The sequence below is a fragment of the Myotis lucifugus genome, unplaced genomic scaffold (genome assembly GCF_000147115.1).
Source record: "Myotis lucifugus unplaced genomic scaffold, Myoluc2.0 scaffold_69, whole genome shotgun sequence".
NCBI classification, from domain to species: Eukaryota; Metazoa; Chordata; class Mammalia; order Chiroptera; family Vespertilionidae; genus Myotis; species Myotis lucifugus.
Window position 1 is genome coordinate 4,254,119 of NW_005871117.1, and position 24,170 is coordinate 4,278,288.

Below are 24,170 nucleotides of genomic sequence, written 5' to 3' on the forward strand. Positions count from 1 at the left end.
ATCTACAGACAGGCATACCTTTCATTGCGCTTGGCTTTCTTGCCCTTCACAGGTGTTGCGTTTTCTACAAATTGAAGGCAAGACCTTCCACGAAGAAAAAGATTATGACTTGCTTTGTTGTGAGACTCAATTTATTGTCGTGGTCTGGGAGCAGACTGGAGATATCTCTGAGGTTTGCCTATCCTGGTAATTTATAAAGTGACTCTGATGCCCCGTGAGGCCTGAGGGCCACCAAGGTCAGGGGCTGGCAAATGAAAGCCCATGGACTGAATCAGGCCCAGCACCTGCTGCTGGGAAGTGTTACTGGAACATAACCATGGCCACGTGTGCTCATGGCTGCTCCCGGGCTGCCAGAGCAGAGTTTAGGCCCAGAAAGCCTAAAGCAGTTACCATGAGGCCCTTACAGAAAAATTCGGCAAACCCCTGATGGAGTTCACTTTCTCCTTTCCTTTTGTTAATTTCACTGGTTCCATTAAGAACTGTTGATTGCAGCCATTTCTAAAAAGAAAAAGAAGAAACGTTGTTTTCTGATCTTATGTAAACCCATGAAATTAACTGGCTTAGTAAGAAACTGGATTTAACAGCAGATAAAATTTATCTCTGTGGTTTATTTCAATAAAATTAATTAAGCACCTACACAATAGAGTATGGTATAATTTTATACCTTTTTCTATTCACTTATCAGTCTGAGGGCACAGAATGCCAAATAACAGGGCATATGACACCACATTTTAATTTTATCTAAAGTTCAGTCATTGAACCACTTGAATGCATGTTATAATAAATTTAATAACATTTATTAATTGAAGGTATTTCTTAAGACAACATAAAAAATGTCAAAAGAAAATATTGTGCAAGAGAAAAACCAAATAGTATTTTTTAGTACACACTTATATTGATAAACTTCTGAATCCCCGGTAACTATTCTGTATTTGACTTGAAATTTCAGGGTATAATATTATTTACATATCTAAGGAATCATTGGGTATTTAAGTCATAGTTTCAAGCAACTATTTAATTTTTTTAAATTCTTAATTTGAAATATCATACCCAACTTCTGATTTTACTGCATCCTATAAAAGGTGATTTATTGTAGAAAAGAAATGGGGGAAAAGGGTGAGCTGCCTTCTGTGTGGACAGCATAGCTTTTGACCTTGGGAGGATGAAGCCCTAACAGGGTCAGGTCGGTCCGCAGTGAGCTGACCTCTCCCGACCTTTGGGCCAGATCAGAGGGCGTCAGTCCTGCGAGTCTGTCTAACCCACAGCGTGATGTTTAAAGAAGGGCAGTGATCGAGCGTGTTGACTGATGTCCTCAGAGGTCATGGGGAGAAGTTCCAAACAGGCGGGCAGCCGGAAGCCAGGCCTGGGCGTTCGGTGTCCTAGTCCTCCCAGTCGATGCTGATTGGGCCGCCCGTCAGCATCTGCTCTGCAGACCAGCTGCGTCCTCCCCTCCTGCCTCTCGCCGCGTTCTCCGGTGGCAGCCCTGGGCACAGCGGGAGCGCTCCTCCAGCCTGCCACAGACCAGGACCCGGCAGTGCAGGAATACTTCCTGGAACAAAAACAATGATAACAGCGATCGCTTGTGGGGCACTTTCTAGAAGCCAGACACTATACCAAATATTTCATATATGTCATCTCATTTTATCTAAACAACAACCCTTTGAGGTAGATGTTATGACCATTTTACAGATGAGGAAACTGAGAGAGAGGTTAGGGAGTTCGCCCAAATTCACACACTTAGTAATGCGGCAAACACACAGAGTCCTGTGGGAGATTGAAAACACCACATGCATAGTTTATGCACTTGTGTAGGCCCGGGGAGACCTTTGTGAAGGCAACACCTAATAATGGCAACCTCTTCATTCCTCACGTCAGAGTGAGGAATGACATCAGCCCCCATGCACTTCTGTGTAAGGGTGGTCCTTTCTCCGAGCTGCTTCCGGCAGGTGACTTTCCAAGCATGCTGCCTAGCTGAGGAGGGAGGCCAGGATCAGCCACCCTTGTGGGCCCTCCTGGGGCGGTGATGCAGCCGGGAAGCACATCAATGCACTTACATGCAGCGTGGGAAAGATCACTGGTCTCTGAAACTTCTTTTTGTTGAAATGTTTCAACAACTCTATTCAAACAAAAATCTTCCTCCTTACCCTATTATAGATAGTTGCTTATAACCTCTACAGCTATGTATGTACATTTAAAAAATGTAGCATTTTCAACACGCATGCAAATTGTTATGACAAGTCTTTTCATGTCTCCCTTTTCTATATTTCCATATTTCCATACCACTTTAATAACTGCTTAACACTGTGCTAATTGATATACTGCAGCCCTGTTTGTTTGGGGGCTTTTTTTTCACTCCCCTTATACAATGCTCTATAAACATATACAACAAGTCTTGTTTTTCTTCTTTTGCTTGCTTGTTTTTGAGAAATTGTCAGAATTGGAATTTTTAGGAAAAAGAACATGATTATTTTATGGTTATCCTATATAATAAAAGGATAATATGCAAATCGATCAAATGGTGGAATGACCAGTCGCTATGACACACACTGACCACCAGGGGGCAGACGCTCAATGCAGGAACTGCCTCCTGGTGTCAGTGTGCTCACACAAGGGGAGCACCGCTCAGCCAGAAGCCAGGCTCATGGCTGGCAAGTGCAGCAGTCTGTCTCCAAGGCAGCGCTAAGGATGTCCAACTGTAGCTTAAGCCATGTGACATCAGTCACACATCCCCCGAGGGCTCCTGGACTGCGAGAGGGCACAGGCTGGGCTAGGGGACCCTCCCCCCCACCCAAGTGAATGAATTTTGTGCACTGGGCTTCTAGTTATTAAATATTGTCAGGCAACTTTCCATAAAGTGTACCAATTTATAAGGCCACTGTATACTTTTTATAATTTAGTGTGTTGTGATTTATAATTTTATATGTATTAATAGAGTCTTATAATGGTTTTAATTGGCATTTTAAGTACTACTTTCACTGAGTATTTCACTGTTTGTGTTTTCTGTGAATTTCCTGTCCATATTTTTTGCCATGTGACCACCACACAGGCTTTTTCACCCATACCTGCCCACAAGGATTTAAAATTGTGATCATATAGTACCTTCTTTGAACAAACACAGCTATTTTATTGGGAGGGGCAGATAAGTATGACATTCATGAAGGTGCTAAGCTTCTAGATGGCCAACTTTACAGCATTTTTCATAGAGGAAATGCAGATGATAACTGTGGCTCAGAGAATGTCACCAGGTTGGGATATTAAGAGGGAAAGCTCAGGTAGTGGGTGGGGGGTGGGGTTCGGCTTACCTTGTGGTCTTTGCCCACAAACTTGAAGACAGGGACCTGGAAGTGCTTTGCTAGGTGATCCCGTGATGTGTACTGCTTCACGGAGTCATCTGAAACACAGCTGAAAGTAGGGCAGGGTGGCACGTAAGACTTGATTGCTTAAGCAGGGGTGGAAAAACAACCCAGGCCAACGTGTTTGGTCCAAGGAGAGGGAAACTGGGTGGAGGAGGCTGGGCTGCGCTCAAACTTTTTGAGAATGAAGGAAAAAGGAAATTCCCTTCAGACCCAGCCCTGCTCATTAGCGCTGTCTGTCCCATCTGTCATTCACTGTACCCACAAACTGGGCACAAGGACCTCCTGTTAAGTCAGTGTACTGAAGTATTAGCAACAGCAACAGTATTTATTTCAAAGGTACCTTTTGTATTTTCATCCGTAATATGTTGCAGGAATTCTGCATTCCCATACTTTATTATTGGTTTGAGAAGGCCTTTCTTTAGATTTCATAAATATTTATGAGTACCTAATAGATAGTCACCCCTGAAGGGAATTCAAGGGTGAGCCAAACCCAATTCATGCATCAAAGAGCTGCATAAAGATCCAAGTTTCTTAGAGAATAAATAACTGGTTCTATTGGGGAAAAGTCATTCACTTCCAAATTGTTTTAATTCTTCTTCCCAAATTTAATACTAACTTGTAGCTTGGCAGGGTTTTGGGATTTTAATCTCAGATCTACTGCTTAAAGTGAACTCAGGCTCACCTCAGGGTTAGCTGGGGGAAAATAATATTATGGATTCTCCAGTTTGAGGCCAAGGTTTAGCATTACGAAACTTTTCTCCTTGAAGATGAAAGGCCAAGGGTCAGACTTGTATTATCTTTTCCATTATGAAGTCTAAGTGAACTTTCTTTTTATAAGTATATTTTTCTTCTTTTGGATACCTAATAGTTCCTGTCTACCAGGCCAGGGGGGATCAGATGAAAAGCCCGTGAAACTGGATATCTGCTCCTTGTGCTGACAGGCCACTTTCTAGGAATTGCTAATTGCTCTTTCCGTGCAGTGAAAAAGCCCAATAAAAGTATTTAAAAACAAGGCATCTTGACTTGTATTTCTATGACTATCTTATGCCTCTGAATTGAAGAGGACCTAAACATATAATGAGTTTCTATTATTTCTTGTGTTAATTTTCATTTTTCTTAGGTGAAATTAATTTTTATCATCTTCTAATTATGTTCCCTAATAAATCCCATTGCACATCTAATCTGTGCAATACACTCTGCTGGGTGCTGCAGAGGATATAAAGATGAATAATATGGTCTATGAAATCGAAAGCTTATAGTCCAATATTTATTATAATAATGTAACAATATTAAAATGGCACTTTCACTAAGTGTTTCAGCAATTTCAAATTTTCTTTATCTGAAAGTAGTAGGGGGCTGGGAAATTGGGAATAAAAAATAAAGGCCCTGGCCAGGTAGCTTAGTTGGTAAGAGCATTGTCCTGATACATCAAGGTTACGGGTTCGATCCCTGGTCAAGGCACATACAAAAATCAACCAATGAAGGCATAACTAAGTGGAACAACAAATTGGTGTTTCTCTCTCTCTGTCTCTCTCCCTTTCTCTCTCTCTCTAAAATCAATTATAAAAATAAAATAAAATAGCCCTGGCCGGTGTTCTTAGTGGTTAGAGCATTAGCCTGCCCACTGAAGGGTCACTAGTTTGATTCCCAGTCAAGGACACGTTCCTGGGTTGCAGGCTCACTCTCCACTCCTTGTTGGGGTGTGTGCAAGAGGCAAGCAGTTGATGTGGCTCTCTCATGTTGATGTTTCTTTCTCTCTCTCTCTCCTCCTCTCTCCCCCCACTCTCTATGAAAAAACAACAACACAAAAAAGCAAAAAATAGAGGATTAACAAAAAAATGCTTAAAAAGTAGAAGGCAAGAACTCAAAGACACAGCTGTGTAGGCCAATTTAGTAAACAGGCAAACAGTCCCATCTCCAGTACAGTAATGGGACTACAGTAATGGGGCACATGAGATAATCCCTCAAAATAAAATCCTGGTCTCAGCGTGGCTCACTGTGCTCCCCCTCTGACCTCTACCCTCAGAATTCCTGCAACATATTACGGATGAAAATACAAAAGGTACCTTTGAAATAAATACTGTTGCTGTTGCTAATACTTCAGTACACTGACTTAACAGGAGGTCCTTGTGCCCAGTTTGTGGGAACAGTGAATGACAGATGGGACAGACAGTGCTAATGAGCAGAGGGTAGGAGGATTAACCAAAAAAAACAAAAAAAACAAAACACAAAATAAAAATGAATTGAGATGTATTTATAGTGTAAATATACACTAGATTTCAAAGACTTAGCAGTCTAAGTAAAATAATCACTAATACATTTTTTATTGATTAGATGTTGAAATAGTAATATTTTGGAGAAACTTGGTTGAATAAAATATACTATTAAATTTAAAAATAAATAAACATACTACACTTTTTCCTTAAGAGAGAAAATGAGGCAGAAAGAGCTGTTTCTGGGTAACACATTGCAGATAAGACCCAGGACAAATTCTGGCTCTTGGTTTGGTGTTTATTGTGATTAGATAACGCTAGTCCTATCAGCTTTAAGTTCATGTGCTAAAAGAAAGACCAATGATATATGACAACCCAAAGAAATTGATCATCCAAAAGTTGCCCAATATTTGATTTTGGAATTCAATAGATTCTTTTTCTGGAGATTAACTTTCTAATTCTACTTTGCCTAGGCTGGTGTGAAATTATTTTGCATTCTCAGAGCATATATCAACTCAAACTAGAGGGAGGTGAGTCGTGTGTTAAATATCAGGGGAAACCAGCCTCATTTAAATTTAAGCTGAGGACAATGAATCATCAAACAATTTATAAGTGTAAGTAAACTACATTATGTTTATTTAAGGGCTCTGCACTATTATGATAAATACTTATTCAAAGACTCATTAGACTTCATAGTTACAGAAAACAGACTGATTACTGTCAGAGGGGAGGGAGGTTGGGGGGCTGGGTGAGAAAGGTGAAGAAATTAAGCAAAAACAAAGAGAGACTCATGAACACAGACAACAGTATGGTGATTGTCAGAGGGAAGGGGGTGTGGGAAGAGGCAGAAGAAGGCAAAGGGGAGATAAATGGAGATGGAAAATAACATTTTAAAAAAATAATTCATTACGCAAATATTCAGTGATCCTCACTGTAGGCTAGGCATTGAGGCGGAAGTAGAAGGAAGGATGGTTTCTCGTCAGATTGGAAGGAATCCAGGAAGGCTTCATGGAGGAAGTAACCTTGCTGAATCGTGAAGGACCGGTAAAAATCACACAGGAAGAAAGAAGACTGCAGGCAGAGGAAAGAGCAGGCGCAGAGGCAGGAGGGTGTGAGGAACAATAGAGTTTGGGACTTGCTCACAGTTCCCTTTGGCCTGAGCAGAAACTGGAGAGGGTAGAGGTCAGAGGGGGAGCACAGTGAGCCACGCTGAGAGCTGGGTTTTATTTTGAGGGATTATCTCATGTGCCCCATTACTGTAGTCCCATTACTGTACTGGAGATGGGACTGTTTGCCTGTTTACTAAATTGGCCTACACAGCTGTGTCTTTGAGTTCTTGCCTTCTACTTTTTAAGCATTTTAATTTCTTCCACAGCTTTCTTTTTTCTGCTTTGTATGCACTGAGGGCTGGAAAATTAAGTAGCACAGCTTCTTAGAACTGTCTGAATTTTAAAAGATGTCCTTAACTGAGAGTCTGAATAATGAATATATTAATAAACTTCATAAGCTTAATTGAGGTTGCAGATTACATGTTTTTCCAGTAAGTGAGGAATGATTTTACATTTATTTTTGCAAAGGAAATATGAGGCAGAAGAGAACTCTTGATGTTAGAGAAATGCTCACTATTTTGATGGTAGTCATAGCTTCATGAATATATACAAACTGTACACTTTAAATATGTGTATTTATTGTATGCCAATAGTACTCCAATAAAACTGTAAAAAAAATCAAAAAGGAGCCAAAATCCACTCTTCTCCCGAAAGGAAATCAATTCCCTAATCTACATAGCATTGAATATGTGACTAAAAAGAATAAATAAAAAAGGATACTTCTACTTTCCCTTTTAAAACTTTCTGGCGATCACTCTAAGATGGCAATAAATCCGAAAGACTGTGGGTCCCTGTGAGACCTGCCACTGGCCGTCCGCAGCAGCTCAGAATGACAGATTTCCATCCTCTAAAAGCAGCCAAGGGGACGGCAGGAATCTGAGCCAGAAGCATTCCCTCTGGTAAACAGTTACCAACCAAAGGAAATCAAGAGCCATGAAAAAGTTTTCAATGGGGGTGTAACAATCTGTGTGTTTTCCTTTTGACTGGCTACCCAGGGACCCTGAGGTTTAGGAGGCTGTGCTGTTAGGTGGCTGTATTAGCTGTCCCCTTGAAAGATAAGGAGGGCTGGAATTAAGTCAGTAAGAGTGGAATAGAGAGTATGAGGTTTGGGCTTTGTTATTATTATTTTTAAATATATTTTTATTGATTTCAGAGAGGAAGGCAGAGGGAGAGAGAGAGAGAAACATCAATGATGAGAGAGAATCATTGATCAGCTGCCTCTTGCATGTCCCTTACTGGGGATCAAGCCTGCAACCTGGGCTTGTGCCCTGACTGGGAATTGAACCACAAACAGGGTGATTCTCTCTTTTATCTCTGGTCCTGACCTTGTTCCTGGGTCTAACTGATAGGCACTTCCCAATGCCCCCTGAACTTCTCGTCCTGTGCATCCTGCTGGCGTTTACAATTCAATATTGTTATTTAGAATGATCACACTCAGTATTTTAACCTCAAGTCTGCTTTTCTACTTATATCCTCTTGTCTTGATTGATGGCATCTAGGTGGCCATCTGAGCCAGATCCCATGGAGTCATTTTTGACTCTCCTCTCCCTCACCAGTTTCCACCTCCAAAATGTCAATAAACGGTTTCTGAATTAATTAATTAAGAGCTTGCAAGAGCGCTGAGCCATTCTGGGAAATGACTGAGCATACTGGTGCACTTAGAGGTTGGATGTGAACTGGGAATAATAACTGGTTTAAGCAGCATAATTACCCATCCCGGATAAGGTAGTACTTCAGGATCTCGTCGATCTTGGAAGTGGGGGTGGCAAAACAGCTCTCCACCAGGCTTTCCAAGCCGTTCACGTGCACCAAGGGCTCGATGCCAAAGTAGAGGGAGTCTCGAAGCTTGAGGGTGGGCAACGCTTCCCGGTAAGGCTCTTCAAACTCGTGGTCCTTGAAGATCTCCAGAGTGAACGGGAAGATGCCGTGACTGCGGCCCATGATTTCCAGCGGGGCGTTTCGAAGGTTGGGAACGTATCCTTCGGAAATGGTGTACAGGCGCGGGAACTCGCAGGTCACGGGGATCAGCAGTTTGCTGGTTCGGATGATGATGTCCCCGCTGCTCCCTGGGGTCTGCTTGGGTAGACCTGTCACAAGGTTGCTGGCCACGATCTTGTCATTTACCACCTGAGCCGGGCCAGGGCGAAGAGAGGAACGAGATTTTACATTCATTTCTACAGTTTTCTCCCCCCTCCTCTTAATCATAACAATCTCCAAACCTCAAAACACATTAGAAATTTGGTTGCTGAAGCCTGAAGCTTTTAATAATTTTTTGCATAGTACTTCGTGGTCAACCCACACATTCCTTTGGAATGTTACTCAGAAAACCCGAGCTATGCAGAATCAGCAAATTCAAAGCTCGTATGTTTTAGGAGAGAGCAGCTTCTGTGTGTTACTTTTTCTGTAAGTCTAGACCTGGTGATCCTGCTGCAGCATAACCTGGTGCTGACCTCATCCACACACAGAACTTCAGCTGCTACTTGATTTTCAGTTCTTTATGTCCAGCCTCGTCTGGCGCCTCACGGGGCATTTCCATGCCATTGTGCACAGACAGAATAAACACAGCTTGCCTAACGTGGGACCGCCTTCTCCTGGAACATCTCCTCCATATCTCACCCCAGGTCTTATTAGCGCTCTGATTTTTTCTTCATCAGATTCAATTAAAAACTATTTGTTTAACTAAATGATGACAAGGGCCTCTGCACTGCTCCCCAGGATCCAGGTCCTCTTTTCCCCTCCTTTCTGCACACGTCTGATGTCATCACGACAGGGCCTGCTGAACCCCAAGTCCTCACCCTAGTGCACAAGACAGACCTCTGGGAGCACCTCTCTTCGTTTTCTCTCCCAAAACGAATTCCTTGCCAGTCAGGCCCCAGTGCCCTGCATAAGCGTAGGGATTCCCGTCTCTGGGACTGGCTCATTTGTTTTCCATCTGATATGCCCATTCTTCTGCTCTCTGCCTGTCAACCACGTATCAACCACACTCATGCTTCCGCCCCAGTTCAAGTCCTACTTGTCTTGGCTGCTCCAGGGTCTGTCCCTTTTTGGCTTCCTATAGCCCCTCTCACCTGGATCACTATCTCTTTTTTTATATTTCGTGTGTATTGTCATCTCAACACTACTGTATATGTTTCTAAAAACCAGGAATCTTTATTTCATATCCCTTAGGCTCCCCAGCAGAGGGATGTGCACAGATTCCTGGATGAAAGTGCAAACCTTTTGCCTCCACGTGGTTCAATACTTGGACTCATTACTGCCTCATAAATGGACCACCATGTGTATCAGTCGCTTTCTCATGTGAGACAATACCGGTGCTGATGCACTCAGGACAATGTCTACGCATGCTGGAGGTCAGGCAATATGAGAACAGAAATAGTAGAATTTGCTTTAACTTTCTATCCCCATGGTGCCAGGACCACAGCACATGCGCAATAATAGATTTGTTAAATGAGTGGCATTAGATTTTTTGAAATCCATTCTTTCATATGGAAATAGCTCCTCTCAGACAAGCCCTACCGCATACCTCTGTCAACTACCTCCCCAGACCGGCTTTTGGTCATTCCCCAGTGTCCTCAGGAGGAACCTACATCGACCACGGTGCCACACGTCTTGAGGGAGAAGAGGATGTTGACGTGGGTGCCATTGGACACTCCTCGGCAGGAGGTGTTGGTCAGGAAGAGCTCCAGCCCGCCCACCAGGTCCCTGGGGACGCTCACTTCGATGGTGTTGGTCTTGCACAACACGGGGACTGCGGCAGAAAGGGGCTGCTGTTAGAACCGAGACCCTGAGGGAAGGCTTCTAGAAGAATTAATTTCACCATCATGCAGCTCCAGCTTTTTGTTCTATCCTCAAGGAAATCTATGAGGCTCGAAACAAGTTGGTGAATAAAACCAGGACTCCTAACTCCCAAGGCTGTGGTCAAATAATGCTCCTGAGTATATTATCTCCCAAATGAGGAACGAGTATGTTCAAGTTTCAATTCGACAGACCTTTCAAAGTATGGCTAGCATAACTCCATGAACTGAGGCACCTGGAGGATTAACTTTTAGCACAAGCACAATTTATTGGCCATTCAGAAAATGACTGCTTGGATACAGGCTTAAATTATATAATGGTCCTGCTTTGACTTTACTGTTAATTACTGCTCCATAAAACAGGTAATAAAAGCAGTGTTGGTGCACTTGGGGAGGAGTTCTAAATTGTCTTTGTACTGTTCAGTAAGCCATAACTCTGGCTATAAATTGCACTTGCACTGAATATAAAAAGGTTGCTTTTCCTCAGTGTTCCCATGTTCACTTCTTCCAACTCTACAAATACCCTAAAAGGAATATGTATGGGTAGCGTCTGGAAATATCTGAGGAGAATATCAATATTTGAGGACATACCATAACAAATGGTATAGTAAAAAAAAGTCAGAGATAGTTGCTCATTAAATATTTGCTGGATGAATAAAATAATGTTCTGGACAGAAATAACCAGATTTCCAGAAAACAGTTCTCAGAGGATTGCTGAGGCTCGTATTGTAAGTGCAGGGAGAAGAATCAGTTCTCTAGGGCTTTCCACTTAGTTTCACAGCCCAATAATCTGCTAGAAAACAGAAGAACTGCATCGATGTCTTACACGTCTAAATTGAGTATTAGACTTACAATTAGTAACAGAAATTAGAGGGGAAAAATCAAAGATGAAAAAGCAAAGGAAACCGAATGATCTAGAAATCCCGTTTCTGGGTATTCATCGAAAAGAATGAAAAGCAGGATCTCAAAAAGATATTTGCACACCCACATCCATAGCAGCACCATTCACAATGGTCAAGAGGCAGAAGCAACCCAAATGTCCATCCATGAATGACCGAGTACACAAATGTGGTATATCCATACAATGGAATATTATTCAGCTTATAAAGGAAGGAAATCCCGTCATACGCTACAACATGGATGAACCTTGTGGCCACTATGCTAAGTGGAATAAGTCAGTCACAAGAAGACAAATACTGTATGCTGGGGGAGAGGGAAATGGGAAGTTATTAAATGGGTGTAGAGTTGCAGATTTGCAAGGTGGACAAGTTCTGGAGATGTGTTACACAACACTGTGAATATACTTAACACTACTGAACTATACACTTAAAATTGGTTTGGATGGTACATTTTATGTTATATATTTTCCACCACACTTTTTAAAAAAGCAAAGTAAAATGGTTCGGTTTTGTCTTTTGGTAATCTTTTCTTAGGTCTTTTCTCTTTTGAATGTTTCCAGGATGAAGATGTAGGAACACACACTGCTGAAAGAGCTGGCGTTCTAAAAGATGAGAATCGTGACACATCTGGGCGAGGAAGGCCGGGAGATGGGACGGGGAGAGGAAGCATGAATCAGAGCAGAGGTCAATCCCTGCAAGTACTACCTTGGCAAGTGTGGTTGTCCTCAGACAGCACCAAGCCCCGCGGACATTCACACTGATAGCCCTGCTCAGTCACAAGGCAAGAATGGCTGCAGCCGCCATTGCTGTTGTGGCATCCTTCAATGTCTGCAATAAAAAAAAAAGGTGGGGGGGATGATCTTGGAGCCCTCTTTTCCCCGAAATTCTGGTTCTTGGGATGGCACTTTGCATTGGGGCTTAACTTAACTCATCACAGTATCACTGGGGCCTAACAGTCACTGAGACATGTAGGAAAGCCCACAAAATATGGGTATTAAATGTTATAGCTACAAAGAGCAATCTTACAATACCCACAGCTCTACACACTTAAGCTGGTCATTTTGTAGAATTCCCTTCAATCTGGATTTGTCTGGATTTTAATGGTTACTATGTTTGGGGGAAAGTCATTTCTTAATTGCTGTAATATTTAGTTTGCTCAATTCAAAATTCTATGAGAGAATTATTGGTGTAAAAGGAACAGAATAGAATTTGATTGGACCAGCTAGATGGATCGGAGTTCTTGCCAGTTGGTTGGATCATCAGTCCTTCTGTATCCCCATCGCTGCTCTAAACCACTTGTTATGTTACCCGCCTCTATTACCTTGCTACTCCCGGTGTGCTCCTTGGAGTCAAAGCAGAGGTGTCACCTTGAAGTTAGTTATTTAGAAATGTCTTGGCCCAATCCCAGACCTACTAAACCAGAATCTGCATTCTAACAAGAACCCAGGTGATTTGTGGGCACATTAAAGTTTGAGAAACACAGAATACCCGTTTTATTTTCCAAATATGTGGCTCTTTACCTCTTGCAAAATGCAACTCCCTTCTGTGAAACCTTGGAGACAAAGTTAACAGTGACTTCCATCTGCAAGCATCCTTGACGATGATGAACCCCTCTGTCATTTCCTTACACAGCCGCACTGTTACTCTCTTCTGACACTGGGCAGTTTCATGGACAGCAGAGAATAAGCCAATGGCCTGGGCTCTCCATTTGAATCCTTCTTACCCATTCTCACCTTCGCAAGTCTTGCCATCACTTCTTAGCACACGGCCAGCCCCCACACTCACAGCGATATGAATTTTTGAGGTTTACACAGATCTCACTACAGCCACCATTGTTTTGTTCACATTCATTTTCATCTGTAGAAAAGAAACACACCATGTACATGGTGCTGAGCAACTTAAACTCTCAACCCCCTTAGCAGAAGCTCCACATCTTTTCAGTTCCTGCTGATACACTTTCCACAGCCCAACCCCCTCACTGAGATCCAGTATAATCACTTCTATTAACCAGGACTCCTCAACCAAGTTATTTGTCCATCTGCCCTCTGCTGAAGCAGAAGGCACCTACGCCCTCACCAATTCCCTCCTAAGGGCAAAACTGTGGGGAAATAAAGTTCCTTTTGTCGCCCATGTTCACCTATTATTTTGCATTGGTGAGAATCTCACTTTCTCCAATGAGCTCCTAAAGATTTGCCAAATAAATAAAAACTTATAAATCAAACTGTGTTCTAAAGGCATTAAAGGAACGTACATTGCAGAAGAAAATATCTGACATTTCTGAGGCAGTCTTCTGCCACACATGAGCAACTGCCCTCGAAATCTCTCTTAAATGTTGGAATATTCTCACATTGTACTTCATGATTGTTAAGTCATTGTAAGGATCTGATGAGAGAAGGGACTCTTGCCATAAAAAAATGCACAACTGACAATAAATGTCGACCCCCTTCCTTCTACAAACAAAAGAAAAGGAAGCGTGGGAGCTAACTTTGTCATGGCTGGGACATAGGACCTAAGCCAGGGAGCGGGGTTTAAACACCCCCGAGGTGGCAGGAAGCATGGCCTTGGGCCCAGAGGCGGAGGTGAGCAGGAACTGAGACCCTGTCCGGGACCCTGGCAGAGGGATCCCCATAATGAGTTGGGGAGAAGCATTTGCTGCGAGGCCCAGGGCGGCAGTAAGGAAGCTCTCGGCCTGAAGCTCTAGGAGAGAAAAAGCCTCCAGAAACCGCAGGAGCCCCACGCCCAGTCCTGCCAGGGCTGACGTGTGAACTTACACTTCCCACATGGAGTGGGGATATTGCAGCCAGAAATGGATGTAAAACTTGGCCTGGACTGTGAAGTTTCTGTGGTGCCTGACAGAGCATTTGGAAAACTGTTCTGCAGTAACACTTCCATAAACTCGGTGATAAGAATAGAATCTCCCCACCCACTGCTCGGAAAACAACAATTACATCAGAAAATGGTTTGCCATGAAATACTAACCATGAGGAAATAATTTCCTATAAGAGAGAGTTGGCAAGATAACAAACAAGGGGCTTTGGATTGGAGATAAACAAAATGACCCAGAAAAATCCATAATACGAGGATTTTAAAAAATCACCAAACAGATAAAAGGAAGGATAGTTGCCCAGCTGGTGTGGCTCAGTGGTTGAGCGCCAACCCATGAACCAAGAGGTCCCTAGTTCAAGTCCTGGTCAGGGCACATGCCCAAGTTGCAGGCTCGATCCCCAGTAGGGGGCGTGCAGGAGGCAGCCGAATGTTTCCATATATCCCTTTGCCTTCCTCTCTTTAAAAAAATCAATAAAACATGCTGGTGTTGTTGTTTTTTTAAAAGATAGCAACCAAAATAAGTGTGTTAAAGGATAAGATAGAATTGAGAAACAAACATGTTGAACATGTTAAAAATATAGTCAATGAGATTAGGACCTTCAGTGGGTGGTAAGAGGCACTGGCGGCCCCCCTGGAGGTGGCCACACCAGTGCTCAGGCCGGGCCTCTGTGGCAGGGCTGACCTGCTTACCTCAAGACTGATGTTTGATGTGAAGGAGAAATGAGCTTCTATTATTTCAGCCATTGTTACTTAAGCCATTGTTATTTAAGCCATTGTTATTTGGGGGTCTGTTGTTATTTACAGCCTGACTTTGATCCTATGCCCCAGCAATTCTACTTTTATGGGGTCAGGTATAATTTTTATGTTAATTTTAAGAACACACAAAGCACTGCTACATATTGTTATGGGTACATATATGAATAATAAAAGCATAAAAACAGGGACCAGAAGAACACACACTAACTTCAAAACACTGACTCCCCTGGAGGGCGAGAGAGAAAAATGAGATGGACTGAGATGATTTTACTTGTATCTGTAAAATTTTATTTTAAAAAAAGAGAAAAACTTAACCATAGTCAAATCTGGGTACATGAGTATCTGTTATATTATTTTCCTATACTCTTCTCTCTGCCTGAAAAAATTACATAATTTAAACTAAATAATAAAAACTATATTACATCAAAGAGAAAAAAAAAAACTAGGAGAAAATTGACACATGCACATAAACGTTGCCTGTGATTTCAGGGAATTCATGATCTCCCTGAAACTGATGGACAGACTCCAGGTAGGAACTGCGGTCTGTTCCCTAGGTACTGGTGGGCAAAGGTGTCCAAGATAAACTGTTAAGCAAGAGGCATGTATGATGTGTATGATATTTGACCTTTGGTGTAAAAAAGGGGGAAATATATTAATATCTATATTTGCATTTTTATACCTGCCTGAGAAAACACTGGAAGCACATAAGAAAATAATATAAGAGTTTACTTGGAATGGGGTGAGGAGGAAATGGGACAAATGGAGAGAGCTAGACATTTCACTGTATACCTTTCGTGCTATTTAATTTAGGAACTATCCTATATAATAAAAAGCTAATATGCAAATTGACAGCAGAATGACCGGTCGCTATGATGTGCACTGACCACCAGGGGGAAGACACTCAATACAGGAGCTGCCCCCTAGTGGTCAGTGCGCCAGAAGCTGGGCTCACAGCTGGGGAGCGCAGCGGCAGTGGCAGGAGCCTCTCCCACCTCTGTGGCATGCTAAGGATGTCCGACTGCCAGGTTAGGCCCGCTCCCCACCATCAGCTGGACATGCCCTGAGGCTCCCAGACTGTGAGAGGGTGCAGGCTGGGCTGAGGAACCCCTCGAATGCATGAATTTTGTGCACCGGGCCTCTAGTTGAAATATATTAGCGATTCAAAGTTATATTAAAATAAAGGCAAAAAAATGAATGAATTAGACTTATTGTGGTGATCACATTGTAAAGTATATAAATGTCGAATCCTTATGTTGTACATATGAAACTAACATAATATTGTATGTCAATTATACTTAAAAACCAAAAATAAGAGAAATGAATGAAAAAGTCCTGCCTTTAAATAAAAGCCAAATATTTTCCAACAGATGTGTGTCCATGCGTGTGTTGTGCGAGGGGAGAGGGGAAATGACAGGAACCATTGTCTCCTGCACCCGAACATTTTAGCATGAAGTCACAGAGTCAAAATGGACCTTGTAAGAGCGCTGACAACTGTTGTGGGCGGGCTAAACATGCTCCATGCAGTGATTCCCAAAGTGGGCGCTACCGCCCCCCAGTGGGCGCTGCAGTGATCCAGGGGGGCGGTGATGGCCACAGGTGCATTTGGGGGCAATGAGTAACTGCTATTAAAATTTTAAAAAAATTAATTTCCAGGGGCTGAGTAATATTTTTTCTGGAAAGGGGGTGGTAGGCCAAATAAGTTTGGGAACCACTGCTCCATAGCATGGTCAGTGGGGCTCATTTAGGAGACTGAAGAACAATAGCTTTTCTTAAGCCATTTATATGCCTTTCGCTCTAATTCCCTATCCCATTCTAACCTGCTACCGTTCTTCTTGAGAAGGTGTGGGGCAGGCCTCCCCTTTCTCACTAGACTTCTTTTAAGTCCATTTGAGTCTGAATACAAAAAGATTCATAACATTAAAGGGAAAAGAAAGGATCTTCAGTCTTGGGTTTTTCAACAACAAAGCAACAATTAAACAACTCTGGATTTCCCACAAGCAATCCAACTCCTCTTCCTTGCCACTCAGAGAAACCAAAAGTATATTAATGAGGCTGTAGGAGTCTGTCCTTAGATAAGTGTAGACCAAAGCTATCCAATAGAAATACAAAGCAAGCTACACAAGTAATTAAAATCTTTCTTGTAGTTATATTTAAACATTTCTTAAAAGAAAATGGTAAAATTAATTTTAATAAATACTTGATTTAATCCAATATGTCCATAATGTTTCATCTCAATATATAATCAATATTATAATTATTGAGATATTTTACATTTTTAAAACTAGTCTTCAAAATCCAGTGTATATTTTATGCTTATAGCCTGTCTCAATTTGGATGCTAAATTTTCATGAGAAATACTTGATCTGTATAGAGTCATAAAATTTACAGATGGCTACTCAAGTTATTCCAAATATTTTCAGTTTTTCAATGACTGAATCAAGTATCAGTTTTTAAATTAAAATTAAGTAAAATTAAAATTCCGTTTTTCAGTCACTCTATTTCAAGAGCTCCATAACCACTCATGGCCAGGGACTCCTGTATTGCACAGAACGATTCTAGACTACACCTAAACGTGCCGTAAATCTGGCTTACAGCTTTAGTTATGAACTACAAGGGCAAACACCATTCCAGGTGTTCTGAGGCACAGACTGGAAAAACGATGGAGGTCTGAGTCAGGAAGAGTTTTTGATTTGTCCCTTTGATCTTTAAATAGTCTGTTTCTACTTCAAGATTAGTTTCTTACCAAAGCATGTCTGCCTGTCGGGGCCCAGCACGGTCCCTGGAGCGCACCTGCACTCGCTGGTATCCGAGCAGCTGCCGTGGCAGTCCTCATCGCAGATGTCATAAAAATCTATGGAAGGATAAAGATGACCTTTTGTGACAGACTAGGACCAGAGGACCCTCATTCCTGAGTTCAATCATGGGATACTAGCTTCTAGCCAACACCCAGAGAACTCTCATTGTTCAGGGATTACATAAACCCAATGGAAAGACATACCACCCAGGAACATCTTTTGTCATTTAGATCAATGATTCCCAGCTTCAGATCCACAGGCCCTTGGTTGGCCATAGATTCTGCAAATCTAATACCTCACAAATATGAGCTATGGGTTAAATAAACATTATCTCATATCACATAACCCATGGACACAGACAATAGTGGGGTGAAGGCCTGGGAGGGGACAGGAGTGAGGAGGAGAGAGTCAATGGGGGAAAAAAGGGACATTTGTAATACTTTCAATAATAGAGATAAATTTTAAAAATAAATTAACATTATCTCCTACTTTTCTATGTACTCTATTTTTTAAATATATATAATTTGAAGAGACTGAGAAAACAAAAATTTATTTAAAAGTATTACTGACCTAAAGTAGCTTCTTCCCATATAATTTTTAAAAAAATCAATGGATACTAAGCACAATGCTATCACATGGATGTCTAATATATATTTAAAAAGGGATTCTCCATACTCAAAAAATGTTGGAAATCCTCTACTTAGATAACCCAAATCAACATTTCATTTTCTAATGACTTGTTCAAAAGGAGTGAAGACAAAATAAAGCACAAATGATCAAAGGCATAGCCCCTTTCTAGTCTCCAGAAATTTTTCAGAAGCTTAAGAAGAGAACTCAGAAATCACAACCTGGAGGTATATGTGGCCCTAAATCCGTGCTACTCGGACTCTGAGATTCTACCATAACTGAATTTCCTATGGCACTTTTCTCCTTGATGCCTTGTGGGGGAAGATAAAGAGCACAGTGAAGGCACTCACGGCCACAGTAGACATGAAAGCAGACACTGGGCTTGGTCAGACGATACACGTAGTAGCCTCCGGGGCAAGCCTTGACCTCCACCGTGGTGTTCCAGAGGCAGCAGTTCCTATTGAAGCTCGCACAGGCCTGGCGTTGCACGATGCCATCATCTTCTAGAGGGTGGCTGCCATTGAGCCAGACAGGTGCGTGGGTTCCACAGTGGTTTTCTGGTATGCAAAAGGTGGGCATGGCATCCCCCGCCATGCCCGTGAAGCGGTACCACTCCCCATCCACATGGTTGTCACACAGAGGTGGACCTTGAGATTCATCCAGTTGGTGGTCAGTGTTCCTCCAGGGCTCATTCAGACTGATGTAAGCAGAACAAGGATCTAGGGCTGGGAAGGAAAAGGACAGCTCAGAGGCACCTGGTGCTATTTCAGATCACAGAGACAACATCCTGGGTCCACCCTCTTGGTCCTGCATGTTGGCTTTCTGGGGTTCAGAGAGAAATAATCTAAAGTTCCAAAAAGTAGCTGTTTAAGATTCCCCAAGTTGACTTACACATGTTTCACAAATGCCTTTTCTTAAAATTACTTCAAATCTATCTAAGGTTCAGTGTCAGCATTGGGCTAAGTTTTTCATCCATGGTAATCAATTGATGGAAAGAGAGTTGGTCAGAACCAGGGAGGTTAGGGTTGCAGTCTCATTGACCCCTGCTCTGGTCAGACAATATTCTGAGTATTGTGTCCACATCTGGAGGCTATACTTTGTGAAAGTAATGGACAAACTTGGTATCCAGAGGAAGGTGACCAGACTTAGAAGGAAGCCTAAAATTATTTACTGGGGAAGAAGCTGAGAACTATAGTTCGGAGAAAAGAAGACTGAAAAATATGCACATCACTTTTCAAACATCTGGACTGGGCTTGTGGAAGAAGAATTAGGTATACTGTTACAAAAACAAGAACAAATTGTTATGGGGAAGCACATTTCGTTCAGTTACCCAGTAATGGAGAGGAATGGATGAGTCTTTGGAAATTTTCAAAAAATATTTGGATGGCCATTTGTAGGCAAGATGGAATTTTGCACTAGCGGGAAGCTTGATTTGATAACGAATGTGTAAAACTCATTCCACTGAAAAGGAAAAGGCCTCTGGCACATGTCAGCTGCTTTGAAATACACAGAATACTGGCAAGTAGTTACCAAAGATGGTTTCAAAGTGGATATATTCCATCAGCTTATTGAAAATGTTGTAAACTTTATATATTCACCATTAGCCATGGCTTCACTGTGGATAATAGAGTAGAATTTCCAAGCATGCATTTTTAGCACATGGACAAATGTCTCATCAAAAACATTTTAATGACTAAAGACATCAATATCCCCAATATTCTCACTGCTTCCCTCAGTTTCAGAGAAACATTGAATTAATGTAGGCAAATTGTCTGTATGAACCTATAAAACCCAGAAGTTCTAGAAAGGAGACCAGCCATAGAGTACTGTCCTTTTTAATGCATGTCAGGCTGACCTAACTGATATTGTAGGCAGGGAATTCACATGACGGCTGATACATTTTGTGGGCAGGAATTTCAGTTTTAGCAAACAATGCACAATAATTAAATGTAAATGGACCATGATCATAAAATCTAAGTTGTCTAGAAAGTATTTTGGATTTTCGCAGTCTACATTTCAAACTCAAGTTTGCTCTCTAAACTTCACCCGTATATAGAGGAGTGTGTAGCTTAGTGCTAATGGCCAACGAGCATATGACCATTTGAGACAGGAAATAACTAGGATACTGCACTTTCTGGAAATAACACATTTGCAGAGTTGCCCATGGCAGGAGCAACCGCCTCCTTTACCAGGTCCCTGCGGGACCCCAACTGAGCCCTAGTTTATAGTTTGCTGTCCCCCTTCAGGGGAAGAAGTGTCCTCATTTAGACTTTCTCCCTCTCAAAAGGGAAAAATTCCTTCATCAGCTCTCCCAGCTGTGGGTTTTCAGGGAATTTCACAGGTGATCATAAATTCATAGAAATATTTGGTTCATTTCCTTGGCTCTAATTTTATAAGAAATGGTTAGGTACTCAACTTGTAATGGCTTTTACAGACATTCCTAAACTTCTCTCAATAACTATTTCATGAATTATAAAGTTTTTCCTTAAATTCAACTGTCATTTCTTGTGCTGCTTGTTAAAAATTCGCTTTCTCTCCTGTTGTAGGGGAGATATGGCACAAACAGGAAAAATTTCCCTACGATCTCCTTGAAAATAAATAAATGATATATTTTAAAAAGTTACCCACCCAATATTTCTAACATTAAATATACACATTCATCTTTTCATCTCCAACCCCTTTTAAGGCAGCACTTCCATCCTTTGATCAGCTGTTAATTCCTGTGTTCAGTCTCTCACCGTGGAGCACAGAGCCTGGTACAATGCATATGGCGCCCTAAATTGTGGACATATGTACCCCTCAGATGGAAGCGCTGGAGGAAGAACAGCCCTGTGGGTTCCTTTCAAATGTCGAGTCAGGAGCACCCTCTGCACGCCCCCCCCCCATCTCCCCCTTCGCCCTCTCGCCTGCCAGCCGCCCTGCCGGCCACCCCTCTGGGGTCCCCACTCCGGGGACGCAGGAACGGCTGTGCACCCCCAGGATCGGCACCTCACGGTGACCCAGCGCCGAGAGATAATGTCAAGTCCCGCCCTTCGTTCCCAGGTTTGCAGAGGCAGAGCCTCCAACCCTTTACATCCTCCTCAACCCATGCTGCCCATCCCATCAGGCTCAGTGCTGGAGCCCCTCTCTCCTCCCTTCCTTCTCCCTCCATCCCTGCCTTCTTCCCCGTCAACCACTTGGCTTTCCTCTTCCCCACCTCTTCTCTTTTCCTTCCCTACTTCTTTCCTCTCACTTCCCTCTCCAACCGGGACAAGCATTCCCCGCCCCTCCCCCCACTACCCTTCCCCTCCTTCCCCAGTTCTCCCTTGAGCACCGTGTGTGTGTGTGTGTGTGTGTGTGTGTGTGTGTGTGTGTGTGTTAGAAGCCTGGGGAGGGAGAGGTGTATGATTGGGAGGTGCAGGAAGTGTGTGTGTGTGTGTGTGTGTGTCAGAAGCCTGGGGAGGGAGAGGTGTATGATTGGGAGGTGCAGGAAGTGTGTGTGTGTGTGTGTGTGTGTGTGTGTCAGAAGCCTGGGGAGGGAGAGGTGTATGATTGGGAGGTGCAGGAAGTGTGTGTGTGTGTGTGTGTGTGTGTGTGTGTGTCAGAAGCCTGGGGAGGGAGAGGTGTATGATTGGGAGGTGCAGGAGGCACTGAGGAGAGTAAGAAAGGAAAGAGAATGGGAAGGGGAATAGAAGTTGCGGGGAGGATGACTTTTGCTTAAGAGGCTCTTGGTTGTTCTAGCAGCAGATTCAGGGTGATTAAACTGAGCGCAGCCCCATCTTTTTAAAATAGACGATTAAAACAGCTTCAGACTTAGAGAATAATGGAGAAGACGGTACAAAGAGCCCCCCCCCCACCTGGTTTCCCTATTATGATACATCATACGTGGTACCTTTGCCACAATCAATGAACCAATGTTGCTACATTATTATTAACTCGAGTACATAGTTTTTTAGATTTTCTTCAGTTTTGCCTTTGTCTTTCTCTGTTCCAGGATTTCATCCAGGGTACCACATTACATTTAGTTTTCATGTCCTTGGGGTCTCAAGCCTATTTTTTTTTTTTGAAATTTGAATATGGACTAGATATTAGATAGTATTGAGTTATTGTTTTGGTGGTTTTTTTCAAGCCTGTTTTTAATGTGTATCCATAAAGGTGCTAGAGCAAGGCCTGAGTTCCTCTGAAGATGTAAATCAGGGTCAATAAAATACTGAGCTACTCAAAAGAAGGACTGTTCTCTCCATCTCAACCTGCCCTCACACTCTCTTCTAAGTAGAACTTAAATTCTATTGGAGAAAGGAGAGAGACGTTTATTAGTAAGTGGAACTGCAGCTTTGCCTTGTTGGCCAGTTTTGTGCCAAGCTTGAGGAGAGACAGTTTACGATTCACTCAGTCTGTGCAAAAAGTCCTATTTTCAGATGTCAAGACTACGGAGTTTGATTTACCAGATCTGTACCTTTCATGGGGCTATAGCTTTCAGTCAGCCCCTGGAAATCATTAAAGAAAAAAAAATCTATCCTTAACTCTAAAAATCTTTGTTTTGCTCTTGAAGTTGTAGCTATAAAAGTGCCTTGCACATAAAAGGTTAGAAGTCCTTTTACACATACTCCAAGCCATATTTAGCTAGTGGAAAGCTGCTGGATATGGCTGATCCATGGAAATTTTGGCTGCCCAGACAAGGGACTAAATGGAACATGAAACAGCAATTCTCTGAAAATATATGCTCATAGGTTATCAATGACTGGACCCAGTATTGTAGATACTGGATTCTAGCTCTTAGTAACCTGTACATAACAGCAATTTCCTACAACAAAACGCTCAGTATGCCAAGTACTTGATACTAGACTCACCCATTGGTGCTGCAGGTGTAATTGTGATGAGGAGGCAGGTGAGAAGCAGGAACTGAGGCATCCTTCTGAATGAGCCACCAGACACCGACTGGAAAATCCTCTTAATTCCAGTTTTCCTCTGTCCCCTTCTTTAAAAACAAAAGCCCGGAGAAGAAAGACTTTTCAGCACTGGTCGGGGCTTTATCAGAGGAAAAGGATGAGTGGGATAAGGCGTCCATTGCTCTGGCCTTGACCCCAGAGAGAAACATTGCTTCACACTGTCAACAGGGTTATTTTATTGATATTTTTCTTTAGGGAAAAAATACTCACAACCCCTCATCCTCCTATTGTTTTCTCTCAAGAATTCCCTGCAATGCGGCCTTCAGTATCTTATGCAGAAGGGGATTCTAAATGAGGGACATCCCCTCACGTCAGAATCTTATTTCATGATGCTGCAGCCGTACCACTGCGTGCTAAATGAGAAGGGGATAGAGCCAAATTCGTGGAACTGGTCATTAAGAAAGGAGTTTATAAGAGCACACAGGAAAGTAGTAAAACAGGTGTGGGATGGGGACGACAGTCTCTTAAAGCAAGCTCCTAAGTCCTTTATTATGGTCTTTGGTCTCAAAAATTCCTAAAGAGCCCTGGTTGGTGTGGCTCGGTTGGTTGGGCATTGTCCTATGCACCAAAAGGTTGCCAGTTTGATTCCCAGTCAGGGCACATGCCTGGGTTGCTGGCTTAATCCCCAGTGGGGGGAGAGGGGGAGACAGGAGGCAGCTGATAGATCTTTCTTTCTCTCCCTCTTCCTTGTTCTCTCTCTAAAAATCAATAAAAATATATTTTAAAACTTCATGAACAAAAAGGTTTAATTTGTGCTTTTATCCATTCAGGCAACAATAAATACCTTATGCTTTCATAGTGTCTACTAAAATAAAATAGTTTAGTATTTTTGATTTTACTATTTTCATGCTAACATAGGGGCAGGGG

The 24,170-nt window shown here is 42.4% G+C and overlaps 1 protein-coding gene across 1 annotated transcript; it reads right to left on the reverse strand.

The window, feature by feature from the left end:
- Positions 1-1,379: 1,379 nt before the first annotated feature.
- OIT3 (oncoprotein induced transcript 3) lies at positions 1,380-23,265 on the reverse strand. The gene is given in 11 exon segments (XM_006090274.3): positions 1,380-1,426; positions 1,429-1,549; positions 3,303-3,402; positions 8,390-8,805; positions 10,266-10,426; positions 12,077-12,199; positions 13,105-13,147; positions 13,149-13,228; positions 17,697-17,804; positions 18,726-19,100; positions 23,205-23,265. Coding segments are annotated over 11 exon segments (1,635 nt in total).
- Positions 23,266-24,170: the final 905 nt, after the last annotated feature.